Source organism: Cygnus olor, chromosome 1 (genome assembly GCF_009769625.2).
Source record: "Cygnus olor isolate bCygOlo1 chromosome 1, bCygOlo1.pri.v2, whole genome shotgun sequence".
Lineage (NCBI taxonomy): Eukaryota > Metazoa > Chordata > Aves > Anseriformes > Anatidae > Cygnus > Cygnus olor.
In genome coordinates this window covers 100,605,375-100,621,928 of record NC_049169.1, presented here as the reverse complement: position 1 = coordinate 100,621,928, position 16,554 = coordinate 100,605,375, and the positions used below count along the sequence as shown (strand labels likewise).

Here is a 16,554-nt window from a genome sequence, read left to right as displayed (position 1 = left end):
CATTTAATTGAAAATAATTCCCTCGAGAAGATAAGATGCCACTGCTATAGTAAGATAATACATGGAGGTAAGTTAGCTGTGCCGTAGTAAGAAATTATATTCAGCTCACAAGAGTAAGCAACAAATTATTTGGTTTTGCAGTGTATATAAATAAGATTGCCAAAATGTAGGCAGCTTGTTTTTAGTGAAACGCCTGCTTTTTGTGAGTGACTGTGCACACAGCACTGTTTGTGTACTACGACTAAGCTGTGAACCTGTGTTTTGTGAATGGCATCTGTTACAAAGAAGAGTTTGGAATGTTGTCATTTAAGGTGTTTGTCTCATACTAATGTCCAATATGTGCGTTGCCTCATAGTCTTTTCTATCCAAGATCTGTATCTTCCTTGCACAGAGCTTTTTTATTGATTTGATCAGCCCCTAGTTTACTTGAGAAGTGGACAGTTTGAGTGGCCAAAGCTTTCTTTTTACTGTGCTTATGCAGTTGCTATTTTGTTACATTTTGTTGTGCTATTTGCATAGCATGAGTTAGTTTCCACAACTGCTCAAGATGATTTTTCACTACACAACATTTTGCTTAAGGCTGAATTTTCACGCTGACATCTTCAGAAGGTGGTCTGAGGACTACTCCAGCCATTTCTTGGGGAGTAATGCATGTGTGATAGTGTGTGCAAAAGCCAGTGATGTATTAAATTATTTTAACATTTAAAATTGCCATAAAGGGCATTTTCCTCTAACAGCACTGCTAATTATCATACCACACCTTCATTTGAATTTCCTCTGTCTTAAAAAAAAGATGAAAAAAAAAAATAATTTGCAGTTGACCACCCCTAGAAATGATTGGCTAACGGAGATCTCCCTTGGGTTGACTGGTGTGCTTTGTGTCAGCATAACCCTGCAGAGGACTGAACCCGTCTCGCAGGTACCTCTCCCTCCCAGCTGTGCTCAGAAGTTCAGAAACCAGAGTGGTTTCTGGCTAACCATAGCTGTTCTTGGAGCCGGTTTGTCCTGGCAGAGTGGCATGATTGCTTCTAGCTCCTTTGCTGAGCAAGAACCTCTTTATGCCGGTCCAAGAGCCTGCCTCCCCTGAGCAATCGTTTCTATGAGTTTTCCTTCAAACTGTTTTACGAGCAAACCTAGAGCTCCTCTGCATAGTCAAAAACTCTTCTACAGAATAAGAGTCAGCCACAAAAGCAGAGCTTCCTTCTTTATCCCAATGGCCATCTTTCAAATTGGCAATATATATATATTTAATCATTTTTTACAACAGAGCTGCAGTTTATGGGACAGTGTGGCACCGGCGGTGGCTAGACACTGAGCTACATTTTCCATCTGTCCAGAGGGGCCTTGCTGTGGTGCCATCTGCAGGCACAGTGTCCGGATGCAAAACGAGGATTTGGAGGAAGGACCTAGGGAGCTTGTAGGATGATTCAGGAAACTGAGCCCTCCAGGCGGTCTAAGGGCTGCACGGCTTTTTTTGCCAAGCTCTCTCTCATTATTTCCATACAAGAGCAACCGTGTTTTAAATTCTGTGGTTCCCAGCTTGCTCCCCCTAGCTGCCTGTATCATTCTTCAAGGAAGATTATAAATTATAAAATTAGTATTTTAATGAAAACAGAACGAAACTTTCTATCCAAAACGTTCACAGCAGTTGCTGTTCCTCAGAACAACAGGTACTCTTCCTCCACTCCCTACTCTACCCCACCTCCCAGGTTGTATTAATTTGCTCTCGCTCCCACAGTAATTTGATAGGACTCTTTCTTGATAAATAACAAGATCTCTGCTCTAGGTGAATTTTTCAGGCAGCCTTAGCTTGCTCAGGAAACATAAGACTTAAATGAAAAAGGAGACTACCTTAAAACCAGGCTATTCAGTTCAAAAATATCTTAATATCTTTGTTTTACATGGAGAAAATAGGCAACTCCCCCTCAAGGTGTTTGCCTCCCAGCACTTCCATGTCATCAAAGGAGCCCACTGGCACGCACACAAGTATGCAGGCAGTAGCACACAGGCCAGCCATTCAAAGCACCCAAGCACAGCGATTTAAGACAGGATGGGACCCACACATGGCATGCTTGGAAGCCTGACAGGGCCACGGGCTAACCCACTCCATGGCAGAAACCCACCAACACAGGAGGGCTGCATCTGGTGAGCCCCATCAGAGCCAAAGACCTTCTGGCAGCTGAAACTTATCTCCAGAGCTACTTAAAGCTCCAACAGGGCTGTTTACAGGGTAAGTCAGGTATTGCTGCTGTCCCACAGCTAACAAGCTGCTCAGAGTCCCAGTTCATACTGTAAGGTTGAATAATCTGCCTTTGGTCTATTTTGCCTAAACAAAGCAACTTTGAGTCATTGCCCCCAGTCCAGTAAACATTTAGTTTTTACACAGCTATATCACTGGAGACAAGCAGCTCCAGGAAACTGTATTCCAGCCCAAATCCTTGCCCCAGGATCAGGCTCTAAAAGCAGCTGGGCTCCAGACAGCAGTTCCAACCCTGCCTCCCACACAGACAGCAACACGAACCCTCTGATACCGCTCACAGCCCTGGTAAATTTAATAGAAAAGGAGTACCACACAGTTTTGGTGGCAGTGCATTGCTTATCTATCCTACCACTCATAGGTCAGGGAAGGCTCAGCTCCTGCTCTGCTTCCAGGAAGAGGTTATGCAGCTCCTGGCAGAGGGCTGATACTTGCAGAGATTTAGTACTCGAGCTCGACTGCAACTGCCGCTCCTGCAAGTCAGGGCTGTGCTTAATTCTAGCTACCACCACAGGCCTCCTCCAGGGCAATTTGATTCACTTTAAACTCTGTAAAAGTGAATGAAAAATCCTCTTTGTAACTTTGCTAGTAAAGAAGGGTGAGAAAGACTGCTTTCTGTGCCATTTTGCCAAATCAAATGCAGCAAAGTCATTTCTCAGCACTTCATTCTGCATGCACCCATCAGACAAGCAAATCCAGAGAGCTGGAAGGGAGATGGAGAAGCAGAGCTGCTTTCCATTCTACCAGTCTTGCAGTCACAGCCATGCACCACACCTTATTTTGGCTCAAGGGCAGAAGTCCCACCCCTCCCCACAGGCATGGGTAGCTCATCAGCCTGCATACCACAGCTCCACAGGCAGCAGCCTTGTGCTCAGTGAAGCTGGGTGCTTGCTGTTCTTTACAGATCACGTATCCCAGGACTGCTCCACACCTATGCGTAACCAGAGCTGTCCAAACCACCAGCTGGCATTCCCCATGTCTCTGCTGCCTGGATTCATAGCCTGTCAGCATAGAACTGGGCACAGAACACTATAGAGCACTTGTTAGAGATGGCCCAGTGATGCTGGGCTGGCAGGCCCCATCTTAAAGCAGGCGCCTAACATTTGCTGAATTCCTTCTGATTTCCCACTAAGACAGACAAGGCATTTCAGATGGTGAACACTTTTATTGATGTAAGGTGGTACACAAACAGATCAGTTTCTATCAGCCTCTCCACCTCCCCCAGGTGGAGGAAGAAGTTGGAGGAGTGGGGAGACAGAAGGGAACAGAACTGGCCTCTCACTGCAGGATGCAGAGCTGAGCGGTGGTGAAGGGCAGGGGCTCCAACAAAGGGTCCTGCTTCCCTAGGCAGCAGGGGGTCTGCGTGCTTGGCTTACTCCTTGGATGCCATGTGGACCATCAAGTCCACCACACGGTTGCTGTATCCATACTCATTGTCATACCTGGAGAGACAGAAATGCTGTCAGGACTGACCTGTTCCTGTATGTTAATGCTCTTCCACCCAGAACACTTAACTGCCTCAGAAGACTTCCCATGCAGTTCTTATAAAGCAGGCAACATCCCACCCACCACCTTCCATTAAGGGAAGAAAGCTGCAGCCATTTCAGATACAAAACCATTTCCCTTCAGAGACTTTCACATGCTGGAGCCACCCCAACTCTACAAGTGCCTATGTATCACCATGCACTGTCTGCTGGTGCTTATGAACAGAAGATAGGCAACGGAACTGCCAAGCCCCTACCCCACACAGAGAGCCTTCCCACCACCCCAAGGCGGTGCATACCAGGAAACTAGCTTGACGAAATGGTCATTCAGTGCAATGCCAGCACCCGCATCAAAGGTGGAAGAATGGCTGTCACCATTGAAGTCACAGGAGACAACCTGAACAGAGAAGATATGGTAAAACATTTTCAACCCCACAGTCAGCTAACAGCCTGAACCAGAAGTGTCAAACACAGAATTCCAGCAAGGCTGGTACCATCAGCAAAGTGACGCAAGCACCCCTAATCACAGGCTGATAATAGAAGCCATTTACCTGGTCCTCTGTGTATGCCAGGATGCCCTTCAGGGGCCCATCAGCAGCAGCCTTCACTACCCTCTTAATGTCATCGTACTTGGCCTAAGAAGAGGCAAAAGTTAAGATTGTCAGATCCCAGCTCACACAATTGTCAGCAGTGCAGGGGAGGGCAGGGAGGAAAAACACAGCTGCAGCCCAGACACTGGGAGCTGTACAGCAGTCGTCATGCATGTCAGGTGCTTTTCTTCACCAAGATCATTTTTTTCTAGGGAAGAAATGGATGCACAAGGGGTAATTCCAGGTAAAAATAATCTCTAGAGGACGCAGGAGCAAGCCTGGAGATCGTTAGTCCTTGTCCACAACACTTACTGGTTTTTCCAGGCGGCAGGTCAGGTCCACGACAGAGACGTTGGGGGTTGGCACACGGAAAGCCATTCCGGTAAGCTTCCTGCAAGAGACATGAGTCAGCAGGGAACAGCACCCAGCATCCCTCTGCCAGCACGCCATTCTGCTAGAAACAGGTCAGAGCCAGCCAAGCACTGGCTGCCACCTCCTCCTTACACCCAAGGAAGGCCAACACTCACCCGTTGAGCTCAGGGATGACTTTTCCCACAGCCTTAGCAGCCCCAGTAGATGCTGGGATAATGTTCTGGGCCGCACCTCTGCCATCCCTCCACAGCTTTCCAGAGGGGCCATCCACTGTCTTCTGTGTGGCTGTGATGGCATGGACAGTGGTCTGGTGGGGGGGGAAAGAGCACAAAAGTGAGAACACAGCTATGTCTCAAAAAAGCATCTCAGACACCTCCCCTCCACCCCAAGGGAGGTAGGGAGTACAGATGCTTTTCTTCACACATGAGAAAGCTGGAGGTAGGGCTCCCTCCTGATCAGCAAGCTCCAGACCTACCATAAGACCCTCCACGATGCCAAAGTTGTCATGGATGACCTTGGCCAAGGGCGCCAGGCAGTTGGTGGTGCAAGAGGCATTGCTGAGGAAGAAAGACAAATCAGCCAGAGGCAACATTATCTATGGAGATGAGATCCCAAGCAGCTGGTCAAAATTCCAGGCCAGGAAGCATCCTTCTCCTTACCTGACAATTTTCAGGGACTTATCATACTTCTCATGGTTCACACCCATCACGAACATGGGAGCATCAGCTGAGGGGGCGGAGATGATGACACGCTTAGCACCACCCTTCAGGTGAGCCTGGAAAAAGGGAAAGTGATTAGATAACCTGCAATGCCCCACAGCTAAGCAGTAAGACGCTTCCTCAGACAATCTCCTCTCAATCTTGAAGAACCCACAGGGTTCTCAATGTGACCCACATGAAGGAGCAGCAGTATCCCATCTCTCCACATGCAACGGTGGCATACTTACACCAGCCTTCTCCATGGTGGTGAAGACACCGGTGGACTCCACAACATATTCGGCACCAGCATCTGCCCACTTGATGTTGCTGGGGTCGCGCCTGAGGATAGATGAAATCTTAAGAGCTGTTCTACAAGACACTTGCTTTCATTCTCCAAAGAGGCAAGCAGAGAAAAATACTTACTCCTGGAAGATGGTGATGGCATTCCCGTTAATCACAAGTTTCCCATTCTCAGCCTTGACAGTGCCCCGGAAGTGGCCATGAGTAGAGTCATATTTGAACATGTAAACCTAGCAAGGAGAACGGGGAAGGAAAGTCAGACATCCTGGCTGCAATCTCCCCACCCCTTGCTCTGCCTATGCCACAATCTCAGCTCTCCACCTTCTCAGTGACCTTGTCCAACTGCTACTCTGTACTTGGCTCTGCCGTATCTCCCTAGCCTGCAACCCTATGTCTCGTTTGTCCCTTAATCCACCTGCAGCCCCACACATAGTTTCCATGGGGAGCAGCTAGAACAGAGCTAGGGGAACTTCCTGCCCCACTGTGCTATTCAAGGAGATGCAAGGCACACACAGTGCCCAGAGGGGGCACTCCAAGGCAACTCACCATGTAGTTCAGATCAATGAAGGGATCATTGATGGCTACCACTTGGACTTTGCCAGACAGGATGGCAGCCCTGGTGACCAGGCGGCCAATACGGCCAAATCTGGGGAGAAAAATAGATGCAGATGAGGAGGACCAGCAAGCAACATGCCTGACTGGGCATCGAAGAACATCCACTGCTCCTTGCCCAGAAGGGCAGGACGGAGTCCCACAGCAGTGTCCAAAGGCCAAGAAGCCATCGTTAAAGATTAAGAGCGACCCCCAGCCAGAGCAACCTCGCCAGAAAGGTCAGGCGCTAAATTTACTGAAAGCCCTAGGGGATCCGGTTACTCCTCAGCAGGGTGGGAGAAGGTCACATTCCCAGGGCGCTGCCGACACACGATCCACCTGGCGACCTTTCCATAGGGAGCCACCGGCCCCACAGCCTGCACTGGGGTGCAGGGGACCCCCAAATGGAGACGGGGCCGTACCGACAGCGCCGGTACTTCCTGGGTGACTCACCCCGCGTCTCTGCAGGGAAGTGACTCAGCACCCCGCCCTCCCCGGGGCCGTTAGTTGCGGGTGCAGGGGGTCTCCATGCAGCACTGCTGCTCATCCCCAAGTGCTCATCCCCACGTCCTTCAGGCGACCTTGCCCCGTCCTCCCCCCCCAGTGCACATCCCTGCAACCCCGCCCCGCTGGGCGCCTCCCGGTGCCGCAGCCCGGCCCTGGCGCTCACCCGTTGACTCCGACTTTCACCATCTTGCCTCTCGGGGATGTTCCTGCGGGGAGAGAAGCAGCCGTGAGGTGTGAGGACGCCAAACCCCAGAGCCAGGCCCGGCTGCCGCCCCGCCGCTCCCTGCCGTGCCCGGCGTCCCGCCCCGCCGCACCGTTAACGGCCCCCCCCACCGCACACTCGGGGACCGCCCCCAACCACCCCCAACCGCCCCCCGGCATCCACCCTCCCCCCCCCCATTTTACCCGTGAAGCCCTCCCCTCCATCCCTCTCCCTCATCCCCCTTCCCCACCGCCTCCATTTTGTGCCGCCCGCCTTTGTGCCCCCAGGCCCCACCGCCACGCGGCCCCGCTGTGCACAGGGGGCGGCCACACGACGCCCCCCCCCCGGCCCCCCACCCTCCTTCCCGGCCTCCAGCGGGGCTGCGGTGGCGAACACCTCCCCCACACCCCCCCCCCCCCCCAGCCCGTTACCGGCTGCCTCCGCTCGGTGCCTGGCGCGCAGTGAGGAGGTGGCTCGGCGCCGCGCCGCCGCCCTTTATAGCCGCGGAGGCAGCGCCCCCCCCGCTCCGCCCCGCCGTGCCGCCGCCGAATGGCAGCGCGGGGGCCGGGCCGGGCTACGTGCGCCCAGCGATCGCCCCCGCCCGCGCAACAAAGGGCCCCGAGGCGGGCGTTGGGTTGGGGGGAGGAGGGGGGCGAGGGTCTCCGTTGCCATGTGTGGTGTGGTGTGTGGGGGGGTGTCCCTCCTGCGTGTAGCAGGGCAGACAAAGCCCCTCGTGGTGGTGGTGGTGGTGGTGGTGGTGGTGTGTCGTGGTTGCAACAGGGGGGCTAACACCTGGGGGCTCGCTGCTGCGTGCAGCACGGGGAATGGCCTGCGATCCTTGGGCAACAAAGGAGAGGGTTGTGCTGGGCTGCTGCCTGCTTCGCTCCCCCTTTTTAGGCCCTCGCACGTGGCAGCAGTGGGTCCCCCAAGCCTCCCACACCGAGGGAGCAGCGGGTCTCCAGGCCCACTCCCTGCCATCACAACGTGAGCAAGGATGGCCGCCGGTCCCTGCTCTTAGGGCCCCATTCCTTTCTCTGTCTCCCCTGCATGGGTTTAGCCAGGCGTGCTCTGAATGCGGCTGCCTCCCCAGCAGGCTGCGCGGCACAGCGTGAGGACCATGTTAATGAGGAACTGCAGCGCTGCTGCTACCCGCGGGACGTGACGGCGGAAATCCTGCCCACTGCCCCGAGAGCTGACGGCGTGCCTCCACCACCTTGGCCCGCCTTTTGCTGGCCGGCTGGGTTTGGAGTGTGTGAGAAGGGAGTGCTCCCCGCGTGACAGCCACCGTGGCCCAACTGGCACCCCACGTGCTGGAGAGCCTCTCCAAGCCGTGCCGTGCTGGCTCAGTGTGCTCCGCTGGGAAGCAGCAGGGCTGGTGCAGCCCAAGCCTGGACTCTGTGGGACAGACCCATGCTAGGCTTGAAAGCCTCCATCCCTTGGGAGGGGGGTACCCAGGGAGCAGGCACCTGGAATGTGGTGCCTAAGAGGAGACAGGGGGGAAAGGAAGAAGGTTTGGGAAGGCATGGGATGTGGGCTTGCAGATGTGGAGGGCCAAACTGGCCTCCCTCAAGGCTCAGCCAAGCAGGACTCCAGCTACACTCTCAAGATGGAGAGGGAGGGTGGGGGGGCGTCTAGCAAGGGGTCACACATCTCGTACGTAACCCAACTCTCCTTATACAGCTGCTATTCCCGGTGCACGGAGGTGCAGGCGGCTAAGTTTAGCCCCGGCCGAGGTTACGACCTTTTCTTAAAGGCCAGGGGGGGATAGCTGGTGCAACACAGCCGCGGAGCCGGAAGGGGTGTGATCCCTCGGCGGGGGGGAGCCCCCCTGCACCCCCTCCACAGCAGCCGGCCGCGGGGTCGGGGGAGCTGCCTGGACACCCCCTGCACGCACGGGAGGCCCTCTGTTTGCTCAGCAAACACTCCGGCAGCCGAGCTCCCCGCGCAGGGGGGCAGAGTGCGGGCGGGATGAGCCAACGCAGCAGCCCCGTGCCCCCGAGCGGGGCCCACGATCGATATTTCAGCCGCCTGCTCCCACAGCCACCTGGCAGCGGCCCCGCAGCGCCAGCCCCGGGCCGCTGCGTGCCGCCCGGCCCACCCGGAATGGCGGCGAGCACCCAAAATGGCCCCGCGCGTGGGGGCCGCGCCGCCGCCGGAGCCGGAGCCGGGGCCGGTGCTGGGGCCGGAGCCGTGTCGCGGGCTCTGCCGCCACCTCCCGGCGGGCGGCGGCGGCCCGGGGTGGGAGAGGAGGTGCGGTGAGGGGCCATGGAGGGTCCTCGCCCCCCTGGCGCAGTCCCTGGGTCTGAGCGAGGCGCCTCTCGCGGAGGCGGTGCTGTGAGCTCGGACACGGCAGTTAATTAGCTCTGTTTAATTAGCGAGCGAGTCCTCACGCACGAGGAGCGGGCTGAGGGGCAGCAGGAGCGCCATGCGGCTCCTCCGTGCTCCTCGCCTGAGCTTCAGGGCTGCAGCCGCTGGCTGGCCGTGCTCCTTCCCGTCTTGTCCCGAGCTGGTCCTCCGCAGGCTCCTTCTCCACCTGCGGACAGGCATGGCCGGTGAGCTGCCCAGCAGCCAGACACCGGCTGGGCCCTACATCCCCCACACGGCTCAGGCAGCATGAAGGTCAGCGCTGCCATGTCCACGCTCATTGTGTTACCCCACCAGCACAAAGCTCTTTCTGCCCCACAACCCATCCTGGGGCCGGCTTCCCCCCCTCCCCCCGCCCCCCCACTCCAGGCACTCCCCACAATTCATGCCCTGAGGTCTCCCCTTACATTTGCTGACCCCTCACTGCCGGCCCGCTCACCTCCAGGTCTCTCCAGGCCTAGCACCCCAAACCACTGAAGGTCCCGATCCGATCCAGTTTCAGCCCAAAGCAGCCCCTGGGCATGGCCTTCCAGGCCCAGTCTCCAGAGAGTGCCCACTTGCGACTGGTGAGGGTCTTGCGCCAGAGCGGGGCACGGGCAGCTCTGGCCCCAGAAGGGAGGAATGGGAGGGTGGGGGAGAGCAGCTGAGGTCCCGAGCTGGACCCCTCCTCCTTTGTGTTCTCTTCTTCGGCCTGCGTGGATTCAGAGTCCAGGGGCAGCAGCTGGGAAAGGAGCATCTGGGAAGGTGGATAAACAGGGAAGAGATGTGGTAACAGTGGAGGTGCCTGTGCTCCCGTTTCTCATTTATCTATCCTGGTGATAAGCCTTGCACCCCAAACCCACTGTCCCACAGCCCCACACCTTCCCCCAGACTCAGGCAGGACATAAAATAGTGTCTGTGCACGAAGCACTGTGTCTGTGACATTGCATCCAGACCAAGGTCACCAAGGGAAGGGCTAGAACTGCAGCTCCTGCAGTCTGAAATGATTTTGCTGTCCGAAAGAGCAGGTAGGAAGCTGGTGTGGGTGTGCCTCTCCGTGCATCCCTTGCCCTGCTGTTGTTAATAGGATCCCCCCTCTGCACTTGAAGATAATCAAGGCTTCAGGCCTTGGTCCTTTTGCTGATGCTGAGCTGTGTGCTCAGACTGCTTCATGGCATTCTCCAGAGGGCTGCTGGGGAAGCAGGACCTAACCCAAATGCTTGGTTCTAAAATAAGGGAGAGGCAGGCATGGCAGCGTCATGGAAGAAGGCATGAGGAAGGCAGGCTTCTCATCTACTAGGAAATTCTCAATGTTTTCGGTGCAGGTGGGCACGTGCTAATTCAATTATATGCTTCTGTCACTGCCAGCAGCCTCCGGCTGTAGGGAGATGAGTCAGGAGGTACGCCAGGCCTGAGGAGGCACAGCATTACTGCCCATGGGGTCAGCCTGCAGTAGCTGTTTCACATCTATTCCTCTTGTGGATGCTTGCTGACCTAAGGCTGAAGATGCCTTTCTGCAATTTAGCTCCATTCTGTTCAGCAGTGAGTTAATTGAAGCGGACACAGACATCTTCAGCGAGGAGTGAAAGCGTCTCCATGGTGAGTCATAGCAGAATCGGTCTTGTGTTTTTAGTTCATATCCTAACTACTTCCCTGCAGTTGTCCTTATTGGACAGGGTGAATGATGTGAACACAATGTGTCAGAGCACAGGTTAGGGGTTGGAAAAAAAGAAGCTGGGTAAATTCAAAAGCCCTAAATATTGTTTCTGCAATTGGTGAGAGTAAAAGATTTACCAGAATGAAGAAGCCCTTAGCTAGCATCTTGACTCTTGGACTAGAAGAGGGCCTACTGTGGGGTATGACTGAGCTTAGGAGTGAAAATCCCAACATAACATGGTGCACCTTCCTTCTGAAATGTCAGAACCAGGCCACTGAGCATAGTGGATAACCACTACGTACAGTATCTCTCGCAGATCCCTCTGCATGCCCGCTTGTCACTTAATGCAAGGGACGTGACTGTGATTTCTGCTGGCTGCTGGCACAGGGCTGAGTTAGATAGGACTAGTCTCTTTACAGCTAAAAGCCTCCGCAGACAGTGTGGAGTCCCCCAGTCAGCCTGCCCCAGACCAAAGAGCACTAAAACACTTTTGTCTGTTTTCTGCCTTGAAATGCTGGTGCTCCCCAAGGAACTGGGTTATAAAGATACAGTCATCCTAGAGCTGAGGTTATTAGACTGAAGGGGAAAGAGCAGTGAGAATAGACAGCACCCTCTGGTAGCTGGAATTTGGGTTCACCACTCATCCCAGGTTCAAACACGACCTCCCCAAATTGCCCCTGCTACTCCTGAAACCTCCCTCAGCTCCATCCCAGCCCCTCCTACCTGTAGCCTCTGTCCTGGTAAGGACATAGCTTGAACGCTGGCAGAGAGCAGAACTGAGAGGAGGAAAAGCGAGCAAGGCCATGACTGGAGCCCCAGCATCTTCTTATCCCAGGGCTTGTGGGAGGTGAGGCAGGATCTGCAGCATCTGTGATCCCTGTCCCCTCCTTGCCTTTATAGCTTTGGTTCTGGCAGGCGCCTGGCCCCCAGCTCTCTGCTGAACTACCCCCCGGAGCTCCTTAACCTTTCAGCCCTTTTGTCCATGGTGATATATTTCAGGGTGAGCTCAGCAAGACCCCTTCCTCTAAAGAAAAAAGACACAAAGGTGTTTACTGAGTGTCTGGGAAGACAAATGTGAGTTGAGCTGCTTCTGGCCAGGACCTGGAGGTGTCTGTTAGGGTCAGAAACAGGGTGAGACTTCAAGACACATCCTGAAGAAAGGTATTGAAGGCTGCGTTGTACAGTGATACGGAACACACTCCTCTTAGGCAGAGTGTTGTTAATGTTATTTCTTTAACCAGCGTGAGCATGAACTACAGCTCATCTGGTGACAGTCACACTGATCTCTACAGGAATTGTCACAAATTTGACTGCATGACAACACGGACTCTAGTTTTAATATTTATATATTGATGAGCCAGTTGGCCTGGGAACACAGAGCCTTGCTGCGGTAGATGCGTGGATTCCAGCACTCTGTGGGATCTGTGGCAGTGACAGGAGCATGGGTCTAAATACATGTGGGCACACAACATGCACACTGGTTGTACTGAGTCATTATTCAACGTACACCATCTGGAGGGCTGAGCTGAGTTTCCAGAGGAACCAGCATAGAAAAGAGCTCATCGAGGCTGAACTTGCACTTTCTCAAGCTCGGGCACACAATGGAAGTGGGACGCCGAGTAGCAGACTCTTACCTCCTAAATCTTCTGGCCATTAGTTCCCCCCCTTTATTTACCTCTCCCATTTTACTGTAGTTTCTCACCAGCTGAACAACGCAATGAGGTCACTGTTTGGAGACCAGAGTGCAGAAGTCAGCCTGGGTGTGAAGACAGAAACTAATCAGGAAAGTTTGTTGAGGGAGAAAAAGGGAGGACTGTACCCCAGTACAGGAACAGTAGTAGTTGTGCTAGGTGAGTTTAATACCTTCCATACCGTTCTTCAGTATCCTTGCACAAAGCAGTTGGGACAAAACTTGACAGGCAGTGTTCTGCTGTCTGTTATTTACTTTCTTTTTTTTTCTTTTTTTTTCCTTTTTTAAGAAAAGAGGAAAATAAGAAAATGAGTCTTTTGCAGAGGTAGCAAAAGTCACAGTTCAGTTATTTACCGTCTTACTTTTCTCCTTCCTTCCCTCCCTTCCTTGCAAGCATTTTTCACCTGTAGATGCAGATTTGTGGGTCCCTTTCTTCTCTGCCCAAGGAGCCAGAAAGTATTACGAACCATTTTGCATCAACCCTGTGAAAAGTGAGCGTGGGGCTTGAGTCTGGAACGCTGAAGCTAGAAGCAGGGGAGATTTTGCACAGGTAGGGTAATGTGTGTGGGCATATCCAAGCATATTGACTCCACCACTGACCCATGGATGTTGTTGGCTTCCAGGCAGTGCTCTGCTGATCCTCTCTAGCAGTCTTGTGTCACCCCTCACCTGGGTCAGCTATCCAGAGCAAGCCTGCAAATGAAATGGCTACCTATGCCCCTGGCTAACAGGCTCCACCGAGACATTTTGTGGGTGAGTTGCAGGCATTACTTTTGTACCAGCCTCTTACACCATGGGTGACTGCTGGAGAGTCACAGGATGTGCTGCTCATATGGGCATTCAAATGGAGTGCCTACGTACAAGAGGAGTGCACAATGCACACACACAGCCAGCCCCTCTATGCGCTGGAGCTCTGCAGTTGGGAAAATGTGTGAAAGTTTCAGAGGGGTGGGAAAAAGGGGAGGGAGGGTGCGAAGTGGACATGTGTTCATCCCACGTGAAAGATGTCTCTGAAAATGTTATTCTGTACTACCTGTTCGCATTCTACCATCTTGAAGCAGCAGAGTCAGTCTGTCAGTGTGTTCATGCTGCTTGCAAGATGGCCACAGAGAGAAAAATCTCAGTTTGAATGCACAAATTCTGTGAGTCAACTGTTTCCTGAGTGAAAGGTAAGAAAAAAAGCAATGATGTTTTGTTTTTGATACAAAATGTGGTGGTGGTTTGGTCTGGCATCCCTTGAATGTGGTAGCTCCCATGCTGTAAAAAGAATGCCAGAAATGTGTTTGCAATTGCTGCAAATTCCAGCCCAGCTGCACGCAAACTGAGCTCTGCAGGGATGGATAGGCTCTGCGCTCTAAAGTGACTGGTCCCCTTCTTGGGTCCAGCAAAAGCTGGGCCTGGCAGGAGGGAAGGAGTCACTACTATCCCATACAAAGCAAGAAACTTAGGAGACTGGAGAAAATGTAATATTTTTTTTCAAATTCTTGCAAATTTGCAAATCCTGCGAAGCCTGGGTAAATTGCAGGTACTCCTCGACTCAGGTGCAATGAAGTTGCAGCTGCTTTGTGTCCCAGATCCTTGCTGGGACTGCAGCGTAACTGAATAGTTGCTCTGTCATGTCCTGGCAGTGACTGTAAAGTAAAAAGGCTCTGGCAGACGATGAGTCCCTGATTGCCCCAGTTTTCTCAGTCTCAAATAGGTTATTGTCCTTCTTTCCTCTCTGGTGCTAACAAGCTTCTTCTGTAAAAACCCTTCCCCCTCTGATGCTGGGACACTGATTCTAGAGCTTGCAAGACCACCAAAAATGAGGTCTCCTGCTGAATCACAGTCTTTTATAAACAGAAAAAGGAAAGGAGCAGGGCAAACAGAGAGTGGGAGGACTAGGAACTGGGTGAAGTACTCTGGGAACACCCGTTGGCCCACGGTGATACAAAGGGCTGATGGTTGCTGTGGGCTCCAGCAGTAAGGACAATATTTGTGTCATTCCTGTAGTACAATGGGTATGAATCTGGAGCTGCCATGCACTGGAGTCCCTCAGAGAACGCAAACTCCACTGATCTTGGTACTGACTAATCCCCCACACAGTACAGGCTGTCTCCTTCAGTAGCAAGTCATGGTCATCATGGCAACCACAAGCAGAGCTGCTTGTGAGCAAATGGCAGCAAATGGCTGCTTAAGGTAGCAGTCTCTGTGTGACTTTTCAAGCCCCTCTTCCATCCACAGGACTTCTTTTGTCCATGATACAGAATTACTAATTCCTCCAGTACCAGGAGAGGCTGGTGGGGAGAGGGGGATGCTCCACCTGAACAACCTGCAGAAAGGGACCAACAGAAACTCCCTTTTGATGAAATACCACTCTCACTTGAACAGGGAATGCTGTGCCCATGGAAGAGGGAAGGACAGACTGCAAACCAGCAAAGGATCCGCTGTGCCAGTCCAGCCACTGACTGCCAAACCTTTGTACTGTCTTAGGGAGTTGCTCTCCTGAAGGAAGTTTATCTGCTTGTAATGGAAAAGGGCAGTGCGTAGCCTGAAGGTAAGCCAATACTTAGACATGAATTTATGGCCAGCTTGCTACCTCCATTCACACTGGGATCTCCCTCAATGAAGTATTGTCACACATTATATCATTCTCATAGGTACAGAAGATTTACTATGCACACTTGTAATGCCTTGTGCTTAGGTAGGAATCCATCATATACACTGTTTTTTCTTTTGTTCCCATTTGTGAGTGACATATGTACGCTGTGGGTGCTGGTGGAAGCATTGCGTACAGTACGCATGACTTGTATTTACTGTTTAATGCAGAGCTGCTGCCTCTGTTTCTTGTAGCCTTCACTGAATATTAATGGGGGGGAGTAGGACAGTATTGCTGTAACTTTCTGATCTTTGTATTTCATGCAATTGTCCTGTTCTTATAGGTGTGCTGGATTGATGTTTGGTAATATTATACAGGAGTAGCTGCAAGGGGGCACATCCCCCTGGTGAGTCATGGGACGTAGTCCACATGAGCCATCTCCATTAATAAAGCTGACATGACACCCCATGGGTCCCTTGTTTCTACAAACTGCTAATGTGCTTATATCCATTCAGGTATTGTCATAAAAAACATTCCCAGACCACTGCAAAACTATGCGCTTTCTGACGCTACTTCTATATAGCGATCAAAGTAAACTATTGCAGTCTTTTGTCACTATTTACACAGCCAGACCAGAGGAGAACTGAGCAACAGGCTCTATTTGCTGGTAAACTGAAGATACCACAATGACCACAGGAAGAGGGAGATCCTCAGAGAAAGGATGGGGAAGATCTGAAGGAACCTGCAGACCATTCTGATTCCTGTCCAGCAAGTCACTAGCCTAAGAAGCATCTGCTTTCTAGGCAACTGACAGGTAAGAGGAAATAACTTGTACTATGGCCCTGGGACAAATGCCAATTTGCCTGTGAGACAGGAGGTTAAAGGCTGTTTATATGATTAACATTCAGTTAAGGCACTTCTTGTTCACATGACAGTCTAAGGAGTGCCAGGCCTGACTTGAGCACCAGTATGGCATCTCCAGAAGGAAAGAGGTGAAATGTCTTATTTGAAACATAACCATAATTTTGCATATATATATATTTTTAAACTTTTTGATTTGTATTCTTATATGTTCTCTATTAAAGCACTCTAGACAGTCTAAATGAGCCTGTGTTCTCCCCCCACCTCCTTCTCTTTTTCCCCCATCCCTCACCTCTTCTTTGAGATCTCTTTGAGATCTGTACAAGAAAAAGATGCAGGTAGCATTCCCCTCAAAGCCATACTGGGCTCTACAGAGCGAAATCAAACATAAAATGGCCTGAACCCAGCAACAGTAGTGGTCCTG

The 16,554-nt window shown here is 52.3% G+C and overlaps 2 protein-coding genes and 1 long non-coding RNA gene across 4 annotated transcripts; 1 reads left to right on the top strand and 2 right to left on the bottom strand.

Moving 5' to 3' along the window:
- Positions 1-3,407: 3,407 nt before the first annotated feature.
- GAPDH (glyceraldehyde-3-phosphate dehydrogenase) lies at positions 3,408-7,593 on the bottom strand. The gene is made up of 12 exons (XM_040573143.1): positions 7,433-7,593; positions 6,963-7,005; positions 6,248-6,347; positions 5,825-5,931; positions 5,650-5,740; positions 5,363-5,478; positions 5,179-5,260; positions 4,859-5,010; positions 4,644-4,722; positions 4,293-4,376; positions 4,041-4,138; positions 3,408-3,699 (listed from the first exon to the last, which is right to left on the bottom strand). Exons 2-12 carry the CDS (start codon positions 6,983-6,985, stop codon positions 3,630-3,632), a joined length of 1,002 nt encoding a protein of 333 aa, XP_040429077.1. The 5' UTR covers positions 6,986-7,005; positions 7,433-7,593; the 3' UTR covers positions 3,408-3,629.
- Positions 7,594-9,309: 1,716 nt separating this feature from the next.
- LOC121077719 (C-type natriuretic peptide 2-like) lies at positions 9,310-12,901 on the bottom strand. The gene is made up of 3 exons (XM_040573156.1): positions 11,725-12,901; positions 9,805-10,101; positions 9,310-9,534 (listed from the first exon to the last, which is right to left on the bottom strand). Exons 1-2 carry the CDS (start codon positions 11,821-11,823, stop codon positions 9,823-9,825), a joined length of 378 nt encoding a protein of 125 aa, XP_040429090.1. The 5' UTR covers positions 11,824-12,901; the 3' UTR covers positions 9,310-9,534; positions 9,805-9,822.
- A 455-nt stretch (positions 12,902-13,356) lies between these two features.
- LOC121077724 lies at positions 13,357-16,507 on the top strand. Of its 2 annotated transcripts, XR_005824273.1 has the most exons (4): positions 13,357-13,860; positions 15,062-15,227; positions 15,613-15,675; positions 15,897-16,507. It is a non-coding gene; the product is annotated as an uncharacterized LOC121077724 (long non-coding RNA). The 2 variants fall into 2 exon arrangements; XR_005824271.1 differs by lacking the exon at positions 13,357-13,860 and having other exon boundaries at positions 14,215-15,227.
- Positions 16,508-16,554: the final 47 nt, after the last annotated feature.